The sequence below is a fragment of the Loxodonta africana genome, chromosome 18, assembly GCF_030014295.1.
Source record: "Loxodonta africana isolate mLoxAfr1 chromosome 18, mLoxAfr1.hap2, whole genome shotgun sequence".
Taxonomy (NCBI): domain Eukaryota; kingdom Metazoa; phylum Chordata; class Mammalia; order Proboscidea; family Elephantidae; genus Loxodonta; species Loxodonta africana.
In genome coordinates, this window is record NC_087359.1 from 78924646 (window position 1) to 78941596 (window position 16951).

Sequence of the window (16951 nt, forward strand, 5' to 3'; positions counted from 1 at the left end):
GAGCATCAAACCTTCCTTCTGAGGTGCCTCTAGGTAGACTCGAACCTCCAACCTTTCAGTTAGCAATCGAGTGCATTAAGCGTTTGCGCCACTCAGGGACTCTGAATACACAGTAAGTGGTGTATTTTGGGGAACGTGCCTTGACATTTATTTCCAAACAAAAAAAAAATCTTTATTTTTGGTTATTGTTTGCCTTAAAGGTACAAACATCGGGAGAAAGAAGGTCCACAGAGGGGAACTTGTAGCTCATTTTAAAAAAGATATGATGTTTATGCTTTCATAATAGTTGTTATTCTTGTACTGAGAATAACTTATCTGGGATTGTTTTTATTAAACTCAGTCTTTACCACATCTCCTTGTATATGAAAATTCTCCAGTGTTTTAATATCGAGAGGTCATTTACCAGTATAAAATTCATTTTTAAGGGTTCTTAGTAGCTATGACAACAGCAACTTGAAAGGTTAGCTGAGCAGCTTAGGGGGCAGTGAGTTTGTGTTGATGATGGTGAAACAATTCAGAAAACGGTATCGAGAAAGGTGGAACAACTTGAAGAATGTAACCAATGTCACATGTAGAAATTGTTGAATTGATATATGTTTTTCTGCAAGTATCTCCACCACATAAATATATATATATATCCCCTCTAAAAAACAGAAACGTTTAGGAAAACTTCCGAATCATCACGGGCCAAAATAGTAATTAAAAATAGTAACTCAATCAATGCAATCAAAACAGGTGAGAGAAAAAACAGAAACAAATAATACATAATAGCTCAGACAATACAAAATTAGACCCTTTATTTGAATTGTTGTGATTATGTTTAATGTCCCCATTAACAATGATGGGAAAAAAAAAATTAAACAATTATTTATGAAAAAGGGTTCTCAGGAGCTAAAAGAATATGTCTTTAAGGATGCTGTTTATGGATTGTGGTTTCCTCAACGAGTAAGTAGTACCCTGTAGGATTTGCTTCCTGCTACACTTGGAACGGAGCCCTGGTGGTGAAGAGCTCAGCCGCTAACCAAAAGGTCAGCAGTTCGAATCCACCAGCCACTCCTTGGAAACCCTGTGGGGCAGTTCTACTCTGTCCTATAGGGTTGCTGTGAGTCGGAATCGACTCCACAGCAACGGTTACACTTGGAACACTGCACATTTTTCACCAAGCTCTAAGGTGCTGAGAGGGAGGGAACGCCATTTCGATGTTAGGAAGGGAGTGCTTTCCTGCGACAGGGTAGCAGGACATTGTGACATCATCAAAGGAGTCGGGCAGACGAAAAATAGTAGGAAACAAGATAGGAAAACCAATCGCAAAAAATTGCTTTTATTTTTTAGTGTATGTTATTTAAACTATTCTGGATTTATATATTAGAAAGAGCCACCATATTCAAAGTTGTCTTATTTTTGTTAAAAACGATATGCTTTTCAGATATCTGACACGATTCCAGTTGCTTCTCCACATCATCTGTCCTCAGCAAGCTTCGATGTACCAGGTTGTTCAGCTCCCCTGTCCCACCTGAATGTATCATCCAGGATGAAACGAGCAGAAAACCAAGTAGAAGTTGCAGATTTGGTGTAGTGGCTTAAGTATGTCATCAAGAAACCGGGCTCTGTTTTTTCCACTCAGCCATCTCTGCATGTTTTCATGTTCTCATGCTTGTTACCTCATGGTTCCAAAGTGGCTGCCTCAGTTTAGGAATTATGTTCTCAGCACTGCTCCCTGAAAATAAAAGAAGGGGAAAGGCAGAGAAAGCATCTTCCTTCACATGACTGGCTCTTTCAGCAGTAAACAAAATTATTCCCAGAATCCTTGCCAGCAGTTTCCCCCAATATCTCTCCAGCCAGAACCAGATAACATGGCCTTCCGCCATGTCAGAAGCTGGGAAAGTTGAGGATCAGGCAAATGTGAATGAGATTGCTCTGACTGGTTTAAGGTAATCATGATTCATGTCCTGAGGCTGGGCATACTGCTTCGGTGAACAAATCCAGGATTCTGGAAGCAGGTCGTGACAGTAAGTGGAGTTTACTACAGCCCATTTCCCCACTACTGTTTCTTTTCTCTGCATCTCGAACAGCACTTTTCACTTTTGGCATCCAAAAACTCACATACAGAATCAAGCCCTGGGGAGCAGACAGAAAAGGGCAGTTGGCAGGTTACAGCGAAGGTGTAGTGTCTGACTGGGGTACTCCTGACTTCTGGTCTAGGGTTCTATCTGGTTTTTTCAGTTGCCAGGGAGGAACTATTAAGAGATTTTAGGAGCTGATTTAAGCTAATATAGCTCAGAGGAAGTGGATAAGTAAACCATAATCTGTACCTTTACAGTGGAACATCTATCCAAATACAAACTGTGATAACAGCCTGGGGCGGGGCGTTGTCCGGCCTCCTCCTCTAACCTGATGGGTAGAGGGGGAGTAGGAGTGTCATTATCAGCAGTCCAAGGCTGATTCCTGTGAAGCAGGAGTCAGGCTCACCTCCACCCTCCAGCCTTTTTGCCAATTCTGACCACTTCTCTGCTGGGTTAGATAATTCCTAGCAATGGCCACACAGAACTCACAGACAATACTCACGATTACGGGGGTCATTAGGGAAGCAACAGGTTACAATTCAGGACCAAAAACAACTCAGGATATGATTCTTTGATCACAGCAGCGTTTTCTTATCCATGCCTGCAGGCAGGCCTCTCTCTGACCCTCAGTCTCTCAGCCCTCAGCCCCTTGGGCCTCTTGGGCCAGCTCAGTCTCTGCCCTGCTCAGACAAGTGTTACAGAACTCTTTAGCTCCAATGATAAGTGCCCAGAGGCACCCCACTATGCCAGTAAGCCTTGGCTCGAAGGTGCTCAGCTCTTGCTCTGTGGGTAAGGAAGCCCATTGCACTGCCTCCTGCCAGTCTCCTGATCCTGCTGCCTCTGTTATCACCATTTCTCCACGGCTATTTCTGGCTATCTTACCATCTCCGGGGTTACAGGTCTCTCTCTGTCTCCTGGGTCTAGCAGGTTCTCAGCACAGGGAACACAGGTCCAAAGGATGAGCTCTACTCCTAGCTCTTCTTTCTTGTGGTAGTGAGGTCCCCACCCTTTGCCCCTGGGATGGCTCATTTCAAGCCTAGTGGGATGGCAAAACTGACCTATCCTCTTATTAAGGTTCTGTATACTTTATTTGCATGGTTCCACCCCCATAAGAATTCCATGTACCTTATTTGTATTATTAGCAAGCTGTCCAATCCCCTTGGTGGGCCACAAGCACCTTATTTGCACAGTCCCACCCAATCTTTTGGTGGGGGTCACAAGACCATGGCGAGAAAGGCCATGTAAAAGCAACCCATCATGCCACACAAACTCACATGAGCTGTCTGCCCTGGCTCCAAACCTCCCCTTCTGCAATGTGCTGAGTGGTGCCTGAGCTGGGATTCTACACACCACACTCCTGCAGGCTCACTGTTCCTAGTAGGCTCTGCCAACAAGAGACACTGATGCTACAGACAGGGAAGAGGGAAGTTCTTGCTTCTGTGTGCTTACAGTTCCTCTGAGCATCACTGCAATGCTTCTTCCCTCCAATGCTTCTGAACTCCAGGAGCGGCAGCTGCCCCCAGGTTACAGCTTTTCCAGCACTTACAGAACCAGCTTGCAGGCCCTGTTCAGAGATAGCAGCACCAGTGGGGCAGTGCCCCTCACTAGCAGTCTGAGTTTCAGCTGTTTCTAAGTTTTAATAATTCCAACTTTTTCCTTTTGTTTCCCCAGCCACAGAGGTGGTAGCTGCTTCCTGCAGTTATGACCTGTGACACATTATAGTATTCTTTTTTATCCTTTTGATTATCTAGTTTACAACTTTATATCTTTTTTAAATTTATTCTATTTTTGTTGTTGAGAATATACACAGCAGAACATACACCAATTCAACAATCTCTACATGTACAATTCAGTGACGTTGATTACAGTCACCTTCCTTTTCCAAATTGTTCCTCCCCAATTAACATAAACTCACTGCCCCCTAAGTTTCCTATCTGAACTAATTGCTGTTGTCAATTTGATCCCATAACAACAGATCTTAAAAGAGCATAATGTGCAAGGCAAACATTCTTTATTAGTTAAGTTAAACTATTGTTTGGTTTTAAGAAGACTTCAAGGGATACTTCTGGTTTAAAGATTATCTCAGGGCAATACTTTTGGGGATTTATCCAGCCTCCATGGCTCCAGAAATTCTGGATTACATGAGAATTTGAAATTCTGTTCTGCATTTTCTCCCTTTTGATTAGGCTTCTTCTATAAAACCAATTATCAAAGTTTCCAGTAATGGCAACCGGGAACCATCCAATTCTTCCGGTCTCATAGCAAAGGGGGCAGTTGTTCATATAGGTAATTAGCAACACATGCCATTTCCTCTTCTTATTCCTGACTCTCTCCTTCTTCCTCTGCTGCTCTAGATGAATAAAAAAGAGACCAATTATTATACCTTGGATGGCCACTTGCAAGCTTTTAAGACCCCAGCCACTACACAATGAACTAGGAAGTAGAAGAGAACCACTAAACACAGTATCAGGCCAATTAACTGGGATGTCCCATGAAACTCTGATCCTAGACCTCCAAACCAAGAAACCAAATCCCATATGCTGTTTGGCTATACATAACAGCCTTAGCAGTTACTCTTTTTTTGTTATTGTTGTAAATATGTCTACCATGCAACTTTTGCAAATTAGTTAATTTTTCTTTATATTAAATTCTTTGTTCAAATAATTGGTATGTGATTTCTGTCTCCTGGCTGGACCCTGACTAATTCAGTAGTGTTAGGTGTTAGTTATGTCACAAGGAACCTCGGTAACACAGAGGGTTAAATGCTTAGCTGCTAACTGAAAGGCTGGCGGTTCAAACCTACCCAGCGGCTCCATGGGAGAAAGACCTGAAGGTCAGCTTCTGTAAAGACTGCAGTCAAGAAAACCCTATGGGGCAGTTCTACTCTGTCATATGGGGTTGCTATGAGTTGGAAAAACTTGATGACACCAAACAACAGGAACAATAGTTAGGCCATGAAGAGAGAGACAGTCAAAGGCAGGGTCGTGAAGTATTCTATACTTCCCCACACCTGAGCTGCTGAGTAGCAGCATCTATTTTCTCTAAGTCTCCAATGTAGGATAAGGTCGTATACAAAAGGCATTGTTTATTATTAAGGTTCTGTCCCCATACACTTACGTGGATGCCCTAACTCTGGGTAGGAGTAGACCTCACGGGAGCCCACCTTACCAGGAGCCTGAGCATCCTCCTTTTTGGCGGGCCTCTTTCAAAGCAGGAGATGATTCTGTTGTCTGGTGCTGCTATAACAAAAGTACTACAAGTAGGTGACTTTAAGAAACAGAGATTTATTCCCTGACAGTCTAGGAGGTTAGAAGTCCAAATTCAAGGTGCCAGCTTCAGGGGAAGGCTTTCTCTCTCTGTTGGCTCTAGGGAAAAGTCCTTGGACTTTGGGTCCAAAGGACATGCTCTACTCCTGACTCTTCCCTGCTGGTAATGAGCTCCCTTTCCTCTCAATTCTCTCTCTTATATCTCAGAACGGATTGACTCAAGGTACAAAACCTAATCCTGTAAATTGAGTCCTGCCTCTAATCCTGCCTCAGTAACATTATAGAGTAGGATTTACAACACACATGAAAGTCACATCAGATGACAAAATGGTAAACAATCACACAGTACTGGGAATCATGGCCTGGCCAAACTGAGACATTTTTGGTGAACACAATTCAATCCATAACATTCCACCATTTGGCCCCTAAAAATTCATGTCCTTGCCACATGGAAAACACATTCACCCCATCATACCACAGCAAAAGTCTTAATTCAACTCCAAGTCTGAATTCTAAAAATTCCTTTTCATCTGTGAAATCTAGAATACAAGTTATCTGCTTCCAAAGTACAATGGTGGAACAGGCAAAGGTAGACATTTCCTTACAAGTGGGAGAAGCTGGAGGGAAAGAAGGCATAATGGGCACCAAGCAAGTCGGCAGAACGTATTACATTAGCTCTCAAGGCTTGAAAATAATCCTCTGTCTCTGAGACCATTTAGGCAATGACCCTGTCTTCCAGATTCTGGGTGTGGGCATGCTCTCCAGGTTCTGGGTGGAGGACCCCCAGCCCTGGGCTTCAGCTCCACCTTCCAGGCCCACTGGGATGGCAACTCTGCTCCCTCTGATTTGAGTGGCCCCATTCACCCAGTCTGTCTCAGTAGCAACTCTATCTGCTCTGCCCCAGCAGGCCCAGTTCTTCTGTCCCTTAGGCACGGCAGCCCTGCTGCCTTAGCCTTGGGGAGCGATCAGGCCCCATCCTGCTGGCACTCATGAAAGGCAGCCCCACTCTCCAGAACCGAGTTGGCAAAGATCTGACTCTTTGAAACCTAGGAGGCCGTGGCCCCAACCTTTGAGACAGAAGCACCTCTGGTTCCTGTGCTCCTTATCTCTTCAGCTTCTGCTTCCTGGTTCCTTGGTCTCTTGGCCCCTCGGCCCCTCTGGCCTCTTAGGCCCAACGTGGCCTCTGCCCTGCTTGAGCAAGAGTTACAAGCTGTTTATCTCTACCAGTAAGTGTCCAGAGATACCCTACTCCACCAGGAAGCCTCCTGCCCAAAGGCAGTCAGGTCTTTTGATCCATCAGTCAACTCCAGTGCTGTCTCACACCAGTCTCCTGGTTCTGCTGCTGCCGTTTCTAGCCACTGCTTCTCACCGTCTGCGCTGTCTCTGACATTACAGCTCTCCTCACTTCCATCTGAGCCCTTACAAGAAATGTCTTTGAGGTCCATAATTCCACCAACAATCTCTTCAAGGCAATCTAGGCTTTTACTGTTAAAAAGAAACCAAACCAAACCCTCTGCTGTCCAGTCAATTCCATCTTGTAGTGACCCTATAAGACAGAAGAGAACTGCCCTATAGGGTTTCCAAGGAGAGGCTGCTGGATTTGAACTGCCAACCTTTTGGCTAGCTGCTGAACACTTAACCACTGTGCCAACAGGGCTCCATTTTTACTATTAGGCACTTTAAAACTCTTCCAGCCTCTACCCACTCAGTTTCAAAACTGCTTCTACATTTTAGGTAACTGTTAGAGCAGGACCCCACTCTTGGTGCTAAATTCTGTCTTAGGCTGGGTTCTCTAGAGAAGCAAAACCAGTGAAGTGTATAAATACATATGTACATATACATATATAGAGACATATTTATACCAAGGAAATGGCTTATGTGGCTCTAGAGGCTGTAAAGTCCAAAGTCCATGGGTCGGGCTGGAGGTTTCTCCTGTCTCATGTAGCTACAGGAGCTGGCAAACCCAAGATTGGCAGGTCAGACAACAGGCCACTGGCTCACAGGCTATGGAGGCTGACAAATCCCAAAATCTGCAGGCAAACTGCTGGCTCAAGTCCCAAGAGCCAGAGGTCAGATGAGGATCGAGAGCGAGCAAAAGCCAGCAAGCTTTGCCAGAAAGTCCATATGTATTGGATTCAAGCCACATCCCTGAGGAAGCTCCCTTTAAATTGATTGACTGCTCATAGCAGATCTCATTATGGAGATGATTACATCATTATATAGTTGTTAAACTACATCATACCTGCCAAATTACTGAGAATCATGGCCTTGCCAAGTTGACACATATTTTTGAGGGACATAATTCAATCCATAACACCCTCTCAAGCAAGAGACGTGCCTATGCTTGTCCTGCCACCACCGACCCTGTGCATCATAGGGCCTGAGGAAGAACCATCAAAGGGAATGGGTATGGGTAGGGAATATATTTCAAGAGACAGGAAAACTCAGAGGCCGGGAATCTCAAGAAACTGAATCTAAGGAGAAGATGCCAAGTGGAAACCCAGTATTTTAATCCATTTTGATCATCTCTCCAAAAGCGTGACTCTTAGCAGCAGGTCCAGAAAGATCCTTGTTCTTAACCTATCCATATTAGCACACCTTTCTGAGAATGGGGGTACCCATACCCTCGTCCTATTGTTGTTGAGGCTGGGTGCCGTCTAGTCGATTCCGACTCTTAGCTACAACAGGATGGAATACTGTCCAGCCGTATACCATCCTCACAATCATTGTTACTTTTAAACCCATTGTTGCAGCCACTGTGTCAATCTTCCTCGTTGAGGGTCTTCCTCTTTTCTGCTGACCCTCTATTTTACCAAGCATGATGTCCTTCTCCAGGGACTGATCCCTTCTGATAACATGTCCAAAGTATGTAAGATGTAGTCTTGCCATCCTCGCATCCAAGAAGCATTCTGGTCGTACTTTTTCCGAGACAGATTTGTTTGTTCTTCTGGCAGTCCGTGGTATATTCAATATTATTCTCCAACACCACAATTCAAAGGGATCAATTCTTCTTCGGTCTTCCTTATTCATCGTCCAGCTTTCACATGCATATGAGGCAACTGAAAACACCATGGCTTGGGTCAGGCGCACCTTAGTCTTCAAGGTGACATCTTTGATTTTCACCACTTTAAAGTGGTCTTTTCCAGCAGATTTGCCCAAGGCAATGTGTCTTTTGATTTCTTGACTACGGCTTCCATGAGTGTTGATTGGACTCAAAACATACCAATGATAATACTGATGGCACAGGACCGAGCAACATTTTGTTCTGCTACACATAAGGTCACTATGAATCAGAGTCAACTCAACAGCACCTAATAAAACCACCACCACCATTTCATCAGTGAAAATGCTACAGGCAGAGTAAAGGACAAGAAAGATAGTATGAGATAGAAATAAATCCTCTCCTGGATGTCTAGAGATGACAGACATTTAGAGTAAGTCACCTCTCTGATCCTCAGTTTCCAAATCTGTGAAATGCAAGGGTTGAGCTATAGCCCTATTCAAAGCCTATCTCTAAAAGTCCTATTAATCTACAGTAACTAAAGAGCAGAGCTTCTCTGTGGTATCTTCTAAGGAAATCTTTCCAGGTTTCTAAGGAATCTATCTAATGAAGCAAGATGTGGTAGTCTCAAACCAGGTCTGGTTCAGCTTAAAATAAGTACATACTGTCAATATGACAATATTTCAATTCCCAAACACATAAACACCCCAAAACAAAACAGATTGTTTTGTTTTGGGGTGTGTTTTGGTATGTGTGTGTAAGGCTAGCATTTCATCAGCTTTCATGGTATTTTACACAATGAGTTGTGTTAAAAAATGTTTGGAAAACTATGGGTTAAATGAATATGTGGTAGACTCTTAGCTGCTTGTCCAAAATCCATTCCTACTTTTCCTTGGTTTAACATTATTTTATTTTGATTTTGGGCAGTAATGCCTAGTAAATCTAGGTCCATGGATGGATTATGATTGGGCTAAGCTAATCACTGTACTCCTGTTCTCTTTCTCATCCTCCCTTGCAGCTGTGGGTGACCAAAACACAAAGCTCTGTTCAATGAGAACTGAGTGGAAGCCTGCTGGGGACTGGGGATGGGGGTCGGGGGTCCTGGGGTGGCCTTGGCCCTCCTGATGAAATGAGGAGAGGCAGCCAGCATCATCCCTTAACCCTGTCTCATCCCTGAACACAGACATATGGCTGGAGCTACACTTTGTGACCATGAGAAAAAGGACAAGGGAATAAGACATCAGCCCTGACAATTCTGAGCAAGTGTGTACATCTGGACTTCTCGTTATATAAGAAAAACAAACCATAGTTGCTAAAGCCACATGAGTTTTCTGCTCTGTTCCTTGGAATATAATTGACACTAACCGCTTAAAAAAAAAGAAAAAAAAATTTTTTTTTAACTGATACAAAAATTAAACTATTTTATTGTTGTTTTTAATGCAGAATTTCTCAATGCCTTTAATTCATAAGGGCATTTTGATACTCTAACAGGGGCATATGATCTGTTATGACCTCCCAATGTATCTGGGCATGGAGCCTTCTTCTTTTCAGAAGTATAACCGAGGATTACTCTTCAGAAAGGTACGCTTTGGGACTACAGAGCTAGGCTTACTGTATTACAAACATTAGATATCTGAATGCACTTCTTGACCAATAAAGCCAGAATCTGTTGCATTTCTCCCATTAAGCACTCTGCTTTCTATGCATTCATTCATGTATTTGGTCATACCCTGTCTCAGTTTTCGGAAAGGATTTAAAACAAAGGAAAAATGTGTTGACCAAGGAGATATACATCTTCTAAACTTGTTGTCTATAAGACTAGAGAACTTGAGCATTCACATTTTCTGAGTATATGGAACACAACTGTCTTAGGCTGGGTTCTCTAGAGAAGCAAAACCAGTAAAGCATAAAAATACCTATATAAAGAGAGATTTATATCAAGGAAATGGCTCATGTGGTTACAGAGGCTAGAACATTCCAAGTCCATGGATCAGGATAGAGTCTTCTCCTGATTCACGTAGCTGCAGGGACTGGTGAACCTGAGACTGGCAGGCAAGATGGCAGGTAAGCTGTTAGCTCAAGTCCCAAGAACCAGAGTTTAGGTGAACAGGAGCCAGCTGCCGGATTCAGAGCAAGCAAAAGCCCTTCTGACCTGCCGATCTTGGGTTCGCCAGCTCCCGCGGCCATGTGAATGAGGAGAAGCTTCTGTCCTGACTCACAGACTTGGGGTGTTCCAGCCTCTACAATCACATGAGCCATTTCCTTAATATAAATCTCTCTCTATGTATGCATTTTTACGCTTTGCTAGCTTTGCTTCTCTAAAGAACCCAGCCTAAGACATCTGGTACTGAGAGAGTGGGGTGCTGCTGCTCTAACAGATACCTAAAATGTGGAAGCAGTTTTGAAACTGTGAACAGATAGAGGCTGGAAGGGTTTTAAAGTGCCTAACAGTAAAAGCCTTTTAAACAGTAAAAGCCTAGGCTGCCTTGAAGAGATGGTTGGTGGACTTTTGGACATCAAAGACAATTCTGGTGAGGATTGAGAAGGAAGTGAGGAGAGATGTTACATGGGAAAATGGCACAGATGGTGAGAAGCAGCAACAGAAAAAAGGCAGTAACAAAGAAACAGCAGCAGCAGAACTAGGAGACCAGCGCTAGACAGCGCTATAGCTGACCCACAGAGCAAGAGCTGAAAGCCTTTGTGTAGGAGCCTTCCAGGTGGAGTGGGGGCCCTCTGAGCACTTACCGGTAGAGCTAGGCTTGCTGACCCACGAAGCAAGAAAGCTGAGTGCTTCTGGCCAAAGTTTCCTGGCAGAGTGGGGTGCCTCTAAGCACTTACCAGTGGAGCCACAGAGCTTAGGAACACTTGCCCCAGCAGGGCAGATGCAGATGCAGACAGTGAGGTCTGAGGGGCCAAGAAACCAAGCATCCAGGAAGCAGAAGCTGAAGAGACAAAGAACACAGGTAGCCTCACTTTCAAAGGGTAGGGCCATGACCTCTGTGGTCTCAAAGGGTGGAGTTGCCACTCAGATGGACTAGGAGAATGGACCTGCCCAAATTCAAAGGAGCAGAGTTGCCATTCCAGTGGGCCTAGAAGGTGAAACTGAAGCCCAGAATCTGGAGAGTGAGGTCAACGTTCAGAGTCTGGAGAGCATGGCCATTGCCTAAATGGTCTTAGAGAACAGGGAGTTATTTTCAAGTCTTGAGGGCTAATGTAACGTGTTCTGCTGACTTGCTTGGTGCCTGTTATGCCTTCTTTCCCTCCAATTTCTCTGCATGTAATGGAAATGTCTAGCTCTGTCTGTTCCACCATTGTACTTCGGAAGCAGATAGCTTGTATTCTAGATTTCACAGAGGAGGAATTTTTGGATTTTGAACTTGGAGTTGATCTAAGGCTTTTGGGATGATATGATGGGATGTCTTTTACATGTGGCAAGGACATGAATTTTGGGGGGCCAAAAGGTGGAATGTTATGGATTGAACTGTGTCCCCCAAAAATGTGTATTAACTTGGCTAGGCCATGATTCCCAGTATTGTGATTGTCTGCCATTTTGCCACCTGATGTGATTTTCCTGTGTTGTAAATCCTACCTCTATGATGTTAACAAGGCAGAACTCAATCTACAAGATTAGGCTGTATCTTAAATCAATCTCTTTTGAGATATAAGAGAGAGAATTGAGCAGAGAGACAGAGACCTCATACCACCAAGAAACGAGAGTGAGGAGAACAGTGCATCCTTTGGACCCGGGGTCCCTGCACTGAGAAGCTCCTTGACTGCGAAAGATAAGGACTTTCCCTTGGATCTGACAGAAAGAGAAAGCCTTCTCCTGGAGCTGGTACCCTGAATTTGGACTTCTAGCCTCCTAGACTGTGAGAGAAGAAATCTCTGTTAAAGCCATTCACTTGTGCTACTTCTGTTACTGCAGCACTAGATAACTAAGACAACATCATTCACGTTAATTAACACTGTGGACATTATTGTGTTGTGAAGTAAAAGCTGAAATCCAGTAATTCTCAGTTCTGTATATCAAATTCACCCGTAGTGCTTTAAAAATGTTCCTCTCCATTAAACCCTCTCCATTAAACCCTCTCCATTCTGATTCAATAAAAAAAAATAGGTCTTACAAAATATACACTATTTATAAGCTACTTATAAGATCTATTTATAAGCTCTACAGGTGATTGTGAAAGGTAACCAAGGTTGAAATACCATCCTTTATAAATCACAGAAGCCATGGCTCTTCAAACTGCTTAGGTGAACATGGCTATACGGCATGGTGCAAGTAACACTATCACAGGTATCAGAGATTCTGGTCTTGGTTCTAGCATTCACCAGTGAGGTGACTTTGGGAAGATCACTTAAACTCTTTGAGCCTTAATAAAAAAACAAACCAGCTGCCATCGAGTCAGTTTTGACTCATGGCAACCCCACCTGGGTCAGGGTAGAACTATGCTCCATGGGGCTTTCAATGGCTGATTTTTTGGAAGTAGATTGCCAGGTCTTTCTTTCAAAGAGTCTCAGGGTGGGCTCAAACCTCCAATCTTTCAGTTAGCACCAGAGCAAGTTAACTGCTTGTACCTTCCAGGGACTCCTTCAGCCTTAATAAAGAGGTGTCATAAGAGAATACCCTTTACTCTTGATGTTAAAGATAACATCAGATTTTATTAAAAAATTTGGAGAATTATAAGGAGTCTGAAAATTTTAACACATTATTTAATGCTGTTTTCTTTTCAAGGAGTATCCCTTCCCTTCCCTGTATGCTGGAAAAATCTATCAGTCCTTCAACTGAGTACCAATTTTAAATCTCTGAAGTCTTCCCTGACCCAACTACACAGAAATGTTACCTAATCTGGGTTTCCGCAGCACTTTCTACATTACCCCTATCACATGCCTCAGATAATTACTCATCCCCTCCCAAATACCAATCCTGTACACTCCTAAAGAATCAGGAGTTCTCATTCTTCTCAGTATCCACTGTGCCTAGGAATGTTAACTGAAGTGAATAAAAATGGTTATTACCTCATCCTTGAAAACAGACAGAAATTAGTTTTATGGAACCCAGTTACCTTCTTTTCCTTTTTTTTTTAAGCTGAGTCTTCAGTGTACTTTTACTGTGGAACTCCAACGGGAAAAACAGATTAAGGGAGGGCTGCTGAGATCACGTTACAAAAATAATAATTTATTGGTGCCTATTTTTTTTTTTTTATGTTGTACGTGTGCCTATATGTTGTACGTGTGCTTGGGAACCCTGGTGGAGTAGTGGTTAAGAGCTACATCTGCTAACCAAAAGGTCAGCAGTTCAAATCTACCAGGCAGTTCTACTCTGTCCTATAGGGTCACTATGAGTCGGAATTGACGCCAACGGGGTTGGTTTTTTGGTTTTATATGTGCTTCTTAAGGTAGAGGACCAGTGAAAAAGAGGAAGACCCTCCATGAGATAGACTGACACAGTGGCTGCAACAACGGGCTCAAACACAGCCACCACTGAGGATGGTGCAGGACCAGGCAGTGTTTCTTCTGTTGTACACAGGGTTGCTGAGTTGGAACCGATTCAACCAGCACCTAACAACATAGGTGGTAGGCCCCTGACTACCCATTTTAGAGACATTATTTATCTCAAGCGTCTTATAAAATATACACTATTCTTATCCCCATTGTACAGCTAGAGGAGCTCTGGTAGTGCCTTCCACTGCTAACCAAAAGGCTGGCAGTTCAAGTCCACCAGCTGCTCCTCAGAAACCCTATGGGGTAGTTCTACTTTGTCCTACAGGTCCCTATGAGTTGGAATCCATACCACGGCCGCAGGGGGGGTGTTAACCGGTACAGCTAGAAAACTGCAGCTCAGAGAATTTATGTTCTTCACTCAGGCAAGATCAAACAGCCAGGAAGTGGAGCCAGAACCGGCATACAGATCTCACTTCCGAGACAGAAATCTTAACTCCTGCGCACGGTACCACCTTCTTCACAACGTATTCTGATGGTTCAGTTCCCCTGGTGCAGCTCAGGGGCAAGTAGCCTCTCATTCACCGGCCCCCCCGTTCGACAGCAAATACGTGAAGTTAGAGCCGCACTGCTGATCAGGCCGGCCAGTGGAAGCATCGTCAGCACTCTGGTCGCCAGCAGTTGTTGGTATTTGGGAGCGGACCCCAGCTGATGGAGAACCCAAACATGTGGTGTTCCACTGGCTGGTTTTCCCAAGTAAATCGCCAGCCTTTCTCTTTAGTCGCTTTACGCGGGATGCTCCAGTGAAACCTGTTCGGCATCGCAGCAACAATCGAGCCTTCACTGACAGGCGGCTGGAGGGCTGCACAGGACGTGCCGGCTGAGAACGGAGCCCGGCTCTCCCGCAAGGAAGGCGAGAATCCTCGCACTGAACACGCAACGCCCTCCCGGCCCCGGGTAGCTTTCAATCGCCCGCCGGTAAGCGCACAGCCAAGCCCCGCCCATCGCAGGCGCTCCCGGGAGGGCGACGTCGTCTGCGGACGCCCGCGATCACCCCGAGCAGCTGCCAACCGCCACGACCCGGAGGCGCGGGGCTGCCGTTCGCACGCGATTTTCCTTCAGGAAGACACAGCCACACCTTGCCGCTCTCTTTTTCCCAAATTACCTCAGGTGACCAACCCGGACTCCAACACCCTCCACCGTTCCAGTCCCACTCACCTCCAGTCACAGCTTTCTTCCCCCGGTCCTGCCTGCCGGAAGTGACGAAACGGAAACGTCCCTCCTCCCCGTGGCGTGGGGAGGGAAGATGGCGGCGCCCAGAAGCCGGTGAGGAGAGAGGACACGGGGTTTCCGGGAGCGGTCAGATGTGTGCATTATGGCCACATCCTCGCACGCTCTTTCCTCACGCCTCCTGACAGGTATTGAAGCCGTCCCGGGTACGAACTTCGGCATAATTCTCTTTGCCGCGTTTGAGGCCGTGGTTCCGGCTGGCTGCAACCTTGGGAGCCCTTGGGGAGGTCGGCTGGGCACGGGCTGGAAGGAAGTACCCATTCGAGTAGCCTGGGGTGAAGAGACCACGGAGCTAGGGCAGCGTTTCGCACTGTGACCCCCACGGTCCACACCATCTGCTCCTCCTCCCGACCCTCGGGAAGCGGCCGTGCCTGGGGCGTCTTCCGCTTTTCAGGTAGTGAAGGCGGAGAAGAGGGGACAGGAGTAAAACCTAGGGCTTCGCGAACATCTTGGCTTGTCAGAGCCTCAGCTCCTAGCTCCTGACTCTTAATGAAAAGGAAAGTGGTTTGTTGCCACTCAGAAGCCTTTTAAGCCTTGACAAAAAGGGTCGTGGTGATAATAATGATGACTGCAGGTAGCGGGCCCTAGTGCCCCTCAGACTTTTGGGTTTGTGGTGTGGCCCCTGATAGAACCCTCCCACTTGAAGGGACCTGTGACAAATGTATATTGAAGCCGAAATGTTCTTTGACTCCTGGCTCTTTGCAAGGCTACCGTCTCATCTGTCAGATCTTAGCTCAGGTGTCACCTTTTCAGAGCCGCCTACCCTGACCACCCTGTCTAAAGTCCAGTGCGTCTCTTCCCATGTCACTCTATTTCTTTCATCAAGATTAAAACCCGTTGCCATGGAGTTGATTCCCACTCATAGAGACCCTATAAGACAGAATAGAACTGTTCCAAAGAGTTTCCAAGGAGTGCCTGGTGGATTTGAACTGCCGACCTCTTGGTTCGCTGTAGAGCTCTTAACCACTGCGCCACTAGAGCCCCGTATCATGATTAACATAGTGTAATCGTTTATTTACATACTTGTTTATTATCTGCACCCAACTGGAATATAAACTTTGTGAAGGCGGAACAGTGTTTCTCTTGTTCACCTCTGTATCCCCAGTGCCTGGAGCAGTACCTAGTACATTCTTGACTCTCAATAACTATTTGTTAATGATTCAAATTTGCCCTGATGAAATGGGAAGATATTAAAGAGGGAGTTGGGAATTGTTTGCTCCAGTGTTTTACAATGATAACTAATGGCAATGTGAGGAATGTGTTGCCAGTGGTCCAGATTGGAGAAGCCAGGGACTCTCTCGCTCAAATTCCAGGAACTTTTTCCGTGCCTCACCTATCAGAAGCTCTCAGCAACATCTGGCAGGGCTCATCACCATGATTCTGTGAAAGTCCTCCCTTCTTTCCCATAATATTGCTGTTGGGTCTTTTCTGCTCCTTGTGATCTCAGGGCAAATCTTTTGACTTTTCTGGAACTGAGTTTACCCATGTAAAATAAGGCAGTTGAGCAAGATGATCTCAAAGGCCTCTTCTGGTTCAAAAAGTGTGGAGGAGGGTAAGGAGTGAGCAGGAGTTTAGTTGCAACAAGATTGGCCATGGATTGGTAATTGTTGAAACTAGGATAAATAACAGGGGTTCACTCTTTACTCTTCTACTTCTGTATATGTTTGAAATTTTCCATAGTGTAAAGCTTTTTTAAAAAGGTCTATGATTCTTTTTTTTTGGAGCCCAGGTGGCACAGTGGTTAAGAGATACAGCTGCTAACCAAACCATCGGCAGTTTGAATCCACCAGCTGCTCCTTGGAAGCCCTGGAGGACGGTTCTATACTGTCGTGTAGTGTCGCTGTGAGTGGGGATGGACTCAACAGCAGTGGGTTTGGTTTTTAGATGAT

At 45.0% G+C, this 16951-nt stretch overlaps 1 protein-coding gene and 1 long non-coding RNA gene across 4 annotated transcripts in view; one reads left to right on the top strand and one right to left on the bottom strand.

Annotated features, from left to right (window-relative positions):
* Window positions 1–1379: 1379 nt before the first annotated feature.
* LOC135228128 (uncharacterized) lies at window positions 1380–15080 on the bottom strand. Its single transcript, XR_010318459.1, has 2 exons — window positions 14991–15080; window positions 1380–11272 (listed from the first exon to the last, which is right to left on the bottom strand). It is a non-coding gene; the product is annotated as an uncharacterized LOC135228128 (long non-coding RNA).
* Window positions 15079–16951, top strand: part of LOC100671416 (protoheme IX farnesyltransferase, mitochondrial) — a 210254-nt gene continuing 208381 nt past the window's right edge. For 2 of the 3 annotated variants that reach the window (XM_064271808.1, XM_064271810.1), the window contains exon 1: window positions 15106–15208. In XM_064271808.1, the coding sequence (XP_064127878.1) occupies window positions 15148–15208 (61 nt within the window). In that variant the 5' untranslated portion in view covers window positions 15106–15147. Of the gene's footprint in view, window positions 15209–16951 lie in introns of all 3 variants that reach the window. The other variant, XM_064271809.1, reaches the window with a different exon arrangement.